Genomic DNA, 11,891 nt, shown 5'->3' with positions numbered 1-11,891 from the left:
CGAGAACTTTTGGATTCGCTTTAGCAATGCAACAACCTCCTTTTCCAACTCCCCAAGAGAAGAGAAAAAGAAAGATAGGAAGCCATACCAATTGCTCGTCAACTGGATTCGTACTTGACCCGCTACAGATTGGCCGCATCAGTCACTACCCGTCCAGGAACAAAGTCAGAAAGCCCAGACTATGTCAATGGAGAAGACCCTGTCAAGTCAACACAGACATCACGACCACGATCCCAAGGATAAAGTAACTGATAAGTCAATATTTTATATACTTTAGTATATCATTTTAATGCTATTTTAGAGTATAAATTTATAAAATTATAATGTTTTGTTGTCTTATTATGAGATTTTATATTGTAATACTCGATTTAGTGAATTATACTCATAATAAGCTCGTTTTAAGAATTAATCAATGAATTTGATTTCCCTTGTATTTTAATATGTTTTCCAATTGATAATTATAATGAGCATAATCTATTTTTATTATTTTAGGGAAAGGAGCTCAAGTCAATGTTCATTAGTTAAGTGAAATGGAGCAAAAGAAAATAATTAAACAAAGAAAGCCCACTTGACTTCCTAACGTGATACACTTCACCAAAGAAAGAATGAAAGTGGGTTGAAAACCCATTACCTCAAAACTTCCAAAAGAAAGTAGCGGCGGCAGCAAGAGGCAAACCCACGAAAAACCCTGAAAAAAACTCACTGATATAGAAGAGCAGCCACGCAGCAGAAGGGGGTATCACTCACACACGAAGAGACGAAGAGCAGCCGGAGATTAAGGACGGAGCAGCAGCACCTCGCGAGAGCCGTGACTGAATTTTATGCAATTGACTGGTTTTTGCTTGATTTTATATGTTTAGTATTGACTCTTCATTAATTAGTTGTGTTCTCTCGATTTCCATGTCTAGCTAATTTCGTTTGTTCTAGGTTAGGGATGTAGTCCTTTATTATCTATCAATGAATTGAATTACTTTGATTGGGTTTGATTTATATAATTGCAATTTGATAATCTTGTTTTAATTCGTACTCTTAATCTGGCCAACTGATTTTATGTTTAAGGTATTGGATTATTAGCGGAAGTGAAATTTCAATACTAGTTCGTGGGATTATTAAACGTCAAGTAGTATAATTTTAGGAATAGTTATACACTTGGGGTGGTCTTTTTGAATTCCTATTCTTAATCAGTTTATTTCAATTGTTGTGATCACGGAAGTAGACATAATGTTGATTTAAATATGCGTTTTCTACCTTGGAAGAGGAGATTACATACTATTGGTAATTCGATCATTGTTATATTATATATGTTCAACCCTGCAATTAGTTTTATTCCATTATAGAGAGTAATTGGCGAAACCCGAAACCTAGAACTACTTCTTATTATTGTCTATCGTTTTATTAGTTTGCAAGCCTTAATCGTTTATAGTTTAGTACTACTTTTCTCATATTTTCGTCGTCTAAATAATATTCTAGTTTCTTAATTTGGTACTTGAGTGGATCTCCTTGTGGATACGATACCTTGCTCACCCTATATTTACTGTAATTGACCCGTACACTTGCGGTAGATTTAGACCCGACTAGTAACACATCTGCAGGTTTGAGAGCCCCGTCATTCCTTCCAGATAACCCAATGTCTACCTCCTTTCTAGCTAAAATCCCTAACCGATAACAAACATCAACAAGGGTATCCCGAACAACATTATGTCAATGTTTAATGCCCACAATACTAGCACAAGACACCGCATATGATCACCAAAAATATCCCCAGCAAAAACCCTTGAACAAGCAGAGCACGGTGTCAAGATAGAGAACAAAGGAACACCCAACCGGTAGCACAACACACAACGATAAGTTTTTGCGTTCATAGTTTGAACCAACCCCGAAATAGGGACCACCCGAACCCAAGCAGAGGTGTGATCGCCTTGATGTGTTTTCCATAAGGCAAATTGTCGAGGAGTTAAAGAATAAGCGGATTTTGCACCTTTGTGAAATATACATCTGCCAATTTCTTCATGAGTTTATGGGCAGCGACCTCACTAGGGTTACTCAAAATGTCATACTCCGCCGTTCCATTAAACAGACTCAACGCATCCTCAAAAGCATGTCCAAGACCAACAATTCCAGCATGTCGTAGAAGTTGAGTCTGCAACCCAGCAGACAACAACCGAGAGGCAAGAAAAGCATAATGACAAACATCACCTGCGGAATAAACACCCAGCCCTCCAAACGCAAATGGCAAGGTGGCAAGCTGCCACTGCCAATCGCCAAACCCAGGGCCTCGAAGCAGTAATAATACGCTCCAAGGAAGATCGAAGATCCCCATCGAAAGTGCGTTGAGTCGCCTCAAAAGTATTAGGAGGACAAGTACGCAATGTAAAGTAGATAGTTTAGAAACTCTGGTACATGCCCTAAGTAACTACAGCTCACATTGAGGATCATCCAACATAGCAACCTGATCCATAAGAACTAGCAGGATCACCAAGCAACTTAACACCACGCAAAGGGCGAGCAATGTTAGGTGGAAAAACACCCACATGCCTGCTTCGAGGGTCTTCTGTAGGCCAGAAAACTTCAATTTTTTTTCCACGTTAAGATGTAACCTAGAACGAGGCCCTTCCTCCATAATCAACTACAGAACCTTCCCCACCACCAACGTGTCACCAATAATAGTCCCGTCATCCAAATACCAAGCCTGAAGTCATACATCAAAAGTATATCTGATTTTACACAAATGGGGTTGTAAAACCAAAGCAAAAAGCAAAGGACCAAGGGGATCACCCTGCTGCACCCCTTGAGACGACCATAAGGTTTTGTCCCCATAATATAATCTAGCTGGATTAAAATAGCAGAATTCAACCCATCTCGAAATTCCGAGACAACGATAACGTACTTCATGTAATGTGACCGAACGATCAACTAAATTGAAGGCGTTTTGAAAATCCACCAACAACATAAAAAGACCAACATCAGAAGCACGATCCTCAATCAATCGATTCACTGCATGAAGAATTTCCTCACCCCCTGAAGAAACCCCAACATCAAATTGAAGACCATCAAAGTAACTCCATAAAGACTGACCAACCATAACAACACCCACCTTCGAAACTAGACGCCGCCAAATCGTACCTACATCAATAGGACGAATACCACCACCGGGCTTGACAAGTGGTGTAAGAGGAACACTAGCAATATACTCTCCTAATTCCATAGGACATCTTCCAGATAGAAAGAGATTAACCACCCCAGTAATAGAACTAACCAACTCATTTAAGACTACCACAGCAGCACCACTCAGGAAATCCATAAAATGTTGAGCACGCAAACCATCCCTACCACATGATGTGCCACGAGGAAAACTCCTAATCCGATCCAAAACAACAGTAGAATTCATAACTAATTATTATTATTATCATTATTATTATTATTATTATTATTATTATTATTATTATTATTATTATTATTATGGCTAGTTAATTAAAAATCTAGTGAGGAAGTTTAGGGAGTTATAGGAAAGTTTAGGGTGTGCACTAATTTTTACGTCCGAAAGTTTAGGATGTTGTTGATTTTTATGTTAGAAAGTTTAGAGAGCTCTACCAATTAATTTGTAAATGAAGGCCAAAATAGGTTACAATGGGTAACTTACAACTTTTGAAAATTCAGTGAGCTAACTGCAACTTTTGGCTAAGTTTAAGGAGTAGTTGTGTTGTTTACTAAAATCAAAAGTGTTTAACCTCACAATTCTAGAGGAAAAATGTTTCCTTTCTATAATCAATAATTTAAATTAACCTTTTGAAATAAAAACTGTTTTCTTATAATCAATAATCAACCAATTAGATCAACCCTTCGTGATATTATACTTAGGCCTTGTTCTTTTGAGCTTCTCAGGCACAGCAGAGCAGGGGTCAGCAGAGCAGATTAAATTTCAGTAGAGCAGAGCAGATTTAATACTACTACTACTACTACTACTACTACTACTGCTGCTGCTGCTGTTGTTGTTATTATTATTATTATTATTATTATTAATGTTATTATTATTATTATTATTATTATTAATGTTATTATTATTATTATTATTATTATTATTATTATTATTATTATTATCCTACTACTTATGTTAACAGTAGAAAGATAAAAGAAAACGGTTTACTTATATTTATTTCACAAAAATTTTAAAATAAAATGATTTAATGATTAATAATGATTTTACTTATAAATTTTTCTTAATCATATATTTTTTAACCCTAAAAATAATAATGATATACAAAGTACTACTTGAAAACAACCACTTTTTTTTTAATTCTTTAATTGTATGGAAAGATTAGAAAAATAATTCAACTCAATGAATTAACAATCAATACCCACATACATAAAATGTTTCTACACATTGTGATTCTAATATCAAATGTTTATAAAAGAAATTGTTATTAATTGTTATTATTATTATTTATTTATTTTTTGAAAATATTGTTATAATTATTAGAAATTATTAATTAATAATATTATTAAATATTAATTATTAATAGTTTGAATTATTAAATATTAATAATGATAACTATTATTATTAATTATTATTATGATTAATAAATATTAATAATTATTAATTTTTTATTTAATATTAGTAATTATTATAATTATTCAAAATAATAAATTATTATCATTAATACAATATTAATTATTATTATTGAATATTAATTATTATTAATTATTATTTGAAAATAGAGTAGAGCATAGCAAAGCAGTGCAGAACGGCTTCTTTTTAGCAGAGCAGAGCATGGCAAATTTGATTTAAGCAGAGCAAAGCAAAGCAGAGCAGAGCAGCGAGGGCGGAGCCAGGGGGTTGGCGGGGGCCTTGGCCTCCCCCTTGGCTCAAGATATTAATTATATTTACTCTTAATTGTCACTAATTTTGGTGTAGAGGAGTTGATTTTTTCCATGTGATAGTATGAAAGTTGTCAAGGGACCAAATCTTGTATCTAATAAAATTTGTTTTTTTTTTAAAATAAATGTAATACGTAGGTATAATCTTGGTCCCCCTCACTTAGAAATTCTGGCTCCGCCACTGCAGAGCAGAGCAGCTTTAAAGAATGGGACCTTAAAAGAACAAGTGAAAATCTTGCATAATAATTTTTTATCGGGTGAGATAGATGGAACCAACAACTGGGTGCAACATGTGGAGAAGAGGGAAAAGTTGTCACATCGTGCAAATCTTTGTGGTATGTAGCATGATTCACGAGGCATTTATTTAAATGGAATAAATGGCTCTTATTCATTCGCAGGAATGGTAGGCCACAAAAGTATGTACGAAATCAAATTTGGATGGGATGGTAGACCTAGATTTTGGATGGGATGGTGGACCTATGTTTTGTTCAATCACTTGTCCCATTGTTATTCATTCGCAGGAATGGTAGGCACAACGATTTATGTCTTGTGTCCCATCTTATCTTTACAAGACTACGTACACACAATTTAATTAGATATTTACTCCCGTTTTTAAATACTTGTTCTATTTTTATTTTTCAACCATTTTTAAATATTTGCTCAATTTTTTTTATTTGGAAAATTTTAATAATATTAAATTAATTTATCTCGCCTAGTGGACCCACCATAAATCATGTATTATTATTATCATATTATCTCCTCTCTAATATTCTCTACTTTTACTTTTTACAATTTTTTTATTTTTCCACCTACCCACTATTAGGGGTGAGCAAAAATTTCGGGTATCCGGAATTGGAACCGGAACCGGTTAGGAACCGGCGGGTCTGGAATCGGAATTGGACCCGGTGGTTCCAATTCTGGGCAATAAATTAAGGACCCGGTTGCCTAATATATGTTAAACTAAATAAATTTTAAATAATAAAAGTATGATGAATGTGTCTAATTTGTAAATTTAAAAAGTATTATTAATACCTAACATAAATACAAATAGCTTAATGCATTTATAAATATAAGTATTAAATGCTAAAAATGAACCTAACTAAAATAAGAATTATAATTTGTATTATATTTTAACAATTACATACATAAGAACCGGAACCGGCACCCGGTGGTTCCAATACCAATTCCTAAATTTTCGGACCCGATTGAACCAATTCCAATTCTGGATTCGAATTTTAGGTTCCGGTTCCAACCAATTCCAAGTCCGGGTCCTAAAATTTTGACAGGGTACCCGGTTTGCTCACCCATACCCACTATCTCCATATTTTATTTCTCCAATTTCTCCTAAAACTTCGCGCATGGAGAAATAGAACAACTATTTAAAAACGAAGAGAGTATTTGAAACATTTTTGTGTCTCTAAGATTAGTGTTTATATTAAATGGAAACAACGTACCATTTTACATATGATCTTGAGGAAAGCGGCCTTCTACATGTAGGTTTTTTTTTTATTGAGGAATAATTAGTGTACTTTGTTAAAAGACAATGTCAATTGAGACGGAGACACAACACCACTTAAGAAAAAAAAAAAATTAAAATATCACTAATATAAAACAATTTAATAAACTAAAAAAAAACCATAGCAGTGTCGTCACCTTCAATCACCCCCATTTAATTGTTAAGATTCTAAATCAAAAATTTAATCAGCCGAGTCTAAATTTGCTTAATAAATGCTTTAAAGTGCAAATTGTTACTGTTAAGATAAGTGAAAACCGTAATACTTGTTCTATTTTTAAATATTTGCTCCACTTTATTTTGCAGCGGTTTTTAAATACTTGTTCTTTTTTCTTATTTGGAAAACTTTTATACTCCCTTCGTTTCATAATGTTAGTCCCATATACTATTTTGGACATTTCAAAAAGATCTACCCACATTGAATATATTTCATTTATATCTTGAATTTTTTTGGAATCAATTGATTGTGGATTAATGATATAACTCTAAATAAGGAAATTTTTACCTTAAATTATGCAATTATGACTTGTGCTTTCCTAATAAAAAATCAAAAAAGTTAAATAAGGTAAACTAATTATGAATTATGTTGTACTTTAATGTTAGATTCCAAATATACTTGTTTTCTTATTTTATGTGATTGATTTTATATGGGACTAACATTATGAAATGGAGGGAGTAATATTTAATTCATTTATTTCAACTAGTAAGACCCAATTTATTACTTTTGTATTCTGTTCCCTCCGATTTATCTTCCACTTATCCCACTATTTATGTATTTTACTCCCTCTGTCTCCGCAAAAACGACTATTTTGCGTTGATTTCGCGGGTATTAAGAAAGTAAAATAAATAAGTAAAAACATATTGGAAATATAAATTTACATTGGATTTGTAAAAGAGTTGAGAGAAAAAGTATTAAAAATACATGAGAAAACAAAATTTTATATGGAGAAGCCAATATTGCACAAATATTGTTGTAAAATGGTGGATACTAGATGAAATCCGTGCGATGCATGATTTATCGTGATTTTAAAATAAATTTTGTGACTAAAATTAAGCCAAAAGAGTCGAACTTTTGGGGACGGAGGAAGTGTTACTTTCCCGAAGTTCTCTTAACACTCAGTGCATAGAAAAATAGAACAAGTATTTAAAAATAGAGGGAGTATTAATAAAAGCCAATATAATTTTTTTACCTGTAGTCTGAATATCTATTGAACAAAATCAAAGCTATATGGAGAATAAGGAAAGTTGTTTAGAGGGGTTACCTTTCATTAGTCGTCGGTCATTTTCGTGGGGATTAATACATGTGATGTACAAAATAGCACATGTCTAATTTTGTGTGAATATGATCATGTCTAACTTTGATAGCATTAATTAGTGTGTGAGTAAGGTTGGAGTATGATCAAGTCTAACTTTGATGGCCAAAGACTACCTTTTGGTGTCTCCTCAGCTGGACGCACCATGGCTGATTTCTTCACTTTTATGTTACTCATTTTGTTAGAAATATTGATGAATTTATAATTAGTCTTTAATTTGATGCAAGGAGGTAAAAGTAAAAAAAATAATAAATAAATTCTAAGAGGTGATGAATTATAAACGACACATTGATACTTCATTGATTTATGGCTAAATAAGGTGTGGGCTAATATATAGGCATATGAAATATACGAATAGGAATTAAGAACGCTAGTTAGCTTTTATTCTTTTTTAACGGCATGTTTCTTGATGTGGGATCCTATGCAATTTAGTGATTGTTGCGACATCTCATTTCGTTATTACTTGTAATTTTGTGAAAGGCCCGTTGTAATTTTGCGTCTATGTCAAAACAGAAAAGATATAGTTGTTGATAATATCCACATTATTAATACAGAAAAGATATACTAGTAGTTGTAATTTAAATGCTTATAAAATTTGATTTATTAATACAATATATTGTGACAAAATATTAACCACAATATATTGAAGGCAGATTCTCAATGGTGACCCGTATTAGAGTTTGGTTTGTTATATATGTTAATATTGTATATTTGGAAAGTTTATCTTGTTTAGGAGTTTTAGGCAAATTAGGTATTATATTGTATACAAATTCTTAAATGGACCTGGTTCACACTAATTTATTGTGGACCGCTAACATTAGAGAAAGTATGGTTGTTTTATTAATAAAAAAAAAAGGGTCACTATAATTAAAAAAAAAAGGTCACTATAATGAAATAAAAATTTATTTTGGTAATATATATGCCTAAGTGGTTATTTTTGTAATGAAATATTTTATATACTGATCAATATGAATAATAAAGGCCACTATGTTAAAATTAGGGTAATAGCGTCATATTTCAAGTTCACAATATTATTAAACGTTGTAGTAGTTTTAATAAAGGTTACTAGGTTAAAAATAAGGTTACTATGTTAAAAATAATGGTCACTATGTTCAATATAATGTCAGTTGCGTGTGTATAGACCTCGGGTCTACAATAATATTATTGTGGACCAGGTCCACGCAAGTCTTTTTGTATATTGTATGGGGTATATATTTGTGATTAATGGAATACAGAAGGCAAGCCGTTTTCTCCAATATTTTCTCCATCTTAACATGGTATCACAGCCTCTCTAATTTCTAGAGAATTTTTCGATCCTTGGTTTGATTTCTCATTAATTCCGCAAATTAAATTTGTTTGTGAGCTTAGGCTTCGATTTTTTTTCTTTTTTCACATATTTTACAAAGTTCAATTTTATTTTTTTTTACGGAATCAGGGTTCTTCAATCCCTAATTTCTGCTCGGTTTGGGTTTGGTGTTTTCATCAAGGCGCTGCTTGTGCCTGTGTGTGGTGCGCATCTTCTTGCGTGCTGCTAGGTGCTGGAGTGTGCTGCATTGTTGCGTGGTGTTCTCGTGGTGTGGTGCTTGTGTGCTGCTCCTGTTCTTGTGCTGCAAGGTGCGTGTGGTGTTGTATGGTGTTGGTGTCTTGTGCGTGGTGCTAGGTAGGTGCTGCAAGGTGTCGAGTGTGTTGCCCGTAGTGTGTTGCCCCTTTGTTTTATTGTCTCACATGTGTGATGGCTGGTGGTAATGATCAAACGCCCCCTCCTCCTCCTTCTAAGTATGAGCCTTTCACCGATTATTATCTTCATCCGAGTGAAGGTTCTCAATTGGTGATATGTCCGGTGTTGCTTACTGTCGACAACTATGAAGAGTGGTCGAGGTCAATTCGCAACAATCTTCGGTCCAAGAGCAAGCTTAGGTTTGTCGATGGCTCTATTGTTCAACCCGATCTTAAGCATCCTGTTTTTCGGCAGTGGGGTATTGTTAATTCTACTGTTGTTGCTTGGATTTATAATACTCTTGATGTTTCTATTCGTTCTACTTTTAGTATTCCTGATGATGCTAAAACTTTATGGGATGATTTGCGTGATCGTTATTCTCTTGGTAACGGTCCTCGTATTTTTGAATTGAAACATGATATTGCTGATTGTAAACAACGTGGTCGCTCTGTTGCTGTTTATTATGGTGAATTGAATAAATTGCATAATTTGTTGTCTAGTTATGTGAAATTGCCTGTTTGTACTTGTTCCGCTGCGAAAGAATATGCTAAGTTGCATGAGAATGAGTTGTTGCATCAGTTTATCTTGGTTTGGAACCTAAGAAGTTTGGTTCTGTGGTGTCTACTTTGTTGATGAGTGACCCTTTACCTTCTATGAATGCTGCTTATGCTAAAGTTGTTGCTGATGAGCGTAAGCATTCTGTGTCTGAGGCACATGAGACCTCTTCTTCTTCTACGACTGTTGGTTTTAATGCAACAGGTACGGCTTCAGGTCGAACCTTCGAACGGATTGAGTGTACTTATTGTAAGCGGTCTGGTCATGATAAGGACCATTGTTATCAGCTTCATGGCTTCCCGGGTGGGGGGCGTGGTGGCAGTGGTGGTCGGTCTTCTGGTAAGGGCAAGGGTGAGTTTGCTGGTGCTGCTGGAAATTCTCGTGGTAATAATGAGCCGGTTTCTGATTCTGATCGTGGGAGTGTTCCAACGATTACTGATGCTCAATGGAAGGAACTCATGTCTACGGTAAAGGGTGCCAAGTCTGGTTCTTCATTAGATGGCAACATATTGGTACGTATAATTCCATTGATTGGCTCATTGACACTGGAACTTCAAATCATATGTGTGGTAATATTGATCTTTTCACTGATTTACATGACATCTCTTCGCCTGTTGGTTTACCCAATGGGAAGAGTACGACAACAACGAAGGAAGGAAGAGTTATTCTGTCTGATAATTTAACTCTTGATAATGTTTTATATGTTCCTACTCTTACATGCAACTTGTTATCTGTGTCTCAATTGTTAGAAAAACAGTGCTATTTTATTATGTTCACTGACAAGCTATGCATTATTCAGGACCACAGTTTGAGGAACCTGATTGGAGCAGGGGTCCAATATGATGGGGTCTATATTTTTCGTCCGGTTCTTGCTCGGAATCTGCAAGCAAACAAAGTGGTTATTTCAGATGCGAGTTTGTTATGGCATAGGCGTCTCGGGCATCCGTCAATGCAAGTTGTGAGCTCTCTTCCGGGAGTTTCTAGTAGTCATAATAGTCACTCTGTTTGTTCTTTTGATTGTGACATTTGTTTTATGGGGAAGCAACCCCGAAACTCTTTTCCGTTAACTATGAATAAAACATCTGGAATTTTTTATTTAGTTCATTGTGATATTTGGGGTCCGAATAAGATTGTTTCTAGTTCTGATGCTCGTTATTTCCTAACCATTGTTGATGATTTTTCTCGTGCTACTTGGGTGTTTTTGATGGTTGGTAAATATCAGGCTTCTCAGTTAGTTCGTGAGTTTTGTGCTATGGCAAAGACTTAGTTTGGTAAGAAAGTGAAGGTGGTTCGTAGTGACAATGGCCAAGAATTTCTAAGTTTGGGGTCATTCTTTGCACAGAAGGGCATTTTACAACAAACGTCGTGTGTTGACACGACTCAGCAGAATGGTAGAGTTGAGCGTAAACATCGTCACATTTTGAATGTGGCTCGTGCTCTTCGGTTTCAAGCTAAGTTGCCCAAGTATTTTTGGGGTGAGTGTGTTATGACTGCGGTGCATCTCATTAATCGCACTGCTACTCCAGTGTTGAAAGGTAAAACCCCTCATGAGCTTCTATTTGGTCAATTGCCTTCATATGACAGTTTGCGTGTTTTTGGTTGCCTGGATTATGCTGCGAACCGTCCTTGGGTTAAAGATAAGTTTGATTCTCGTTCCCGAAAATGCATTTTTGTTGGATTATGCTGCGAACCGTCCTTGGCGTCTTTATGATTTAGAGACGCATGAATTTTTTGTAAGTCGGGATGTGCAATTTTTCGAGGAAAAATTTCCATATCTTGAGTCTCTTCCGGATGAACGGCGTTTGTTGTGGGAAAAATATTTTGCAAATCCCCCATTGTGAGAGGATTTTGATGGTGACGGTTTAGGGGAATGAGAGGTGCATTTGAGACGTGCACCGGCCGAGGAAGGCACTCCCAC

At 34.9% G+C, this 11,891-nt stretch overlaps 1 protein-coding gene across 1 annotated transcript; it reads left to right on the top strand.

Annotated features, from left to right (window-relative positions):
* The first annotated feature begins 9,433 nt into the window (after positions 1 to 9,433).
* Positions 9,434 to 11,684, top strand: LOC110694595. Its single transcript, XM_021871760.1, has 4 exons — positions 9,434 to 9,884; positions 9,998 to 10,542; positions 10,773 to 11,228; positions 11,316 to 11,684. Exons 1-4 carry the CDS (start codon positions 9,434 to 9,436, stop codon positions 11,682 to 11,684), a joined length of 1,821 nt encoding a protein of 606 aa, XP_021727452.1.
* Positions 11,685 to 11,891: the final 207 nt, after the last annotated feature.

Source organism: Chenopodium quinoa, unplaced genomic scaffold (genome assembly GCF_001683475.1).
Source record: "Chenopodium quinoa cultivar QQ74 unplaced genomic scaffold, ASM168347v1, whole genome shotgun sequence".
In the NCBI taxonomy this organism is placed as follows: domain Eukaryota; kingdom Viridiplantae; phylum Streptophyta; class Magnoliopsida; order Caryophyllales; family Amaranthaceae; genus Chenopodium; species Chenopodium quinoa.
Note: the sequence above shows the minus strand (reverse complement) of the source record. Positions and strands in the feature narration are given on the sequence as shown.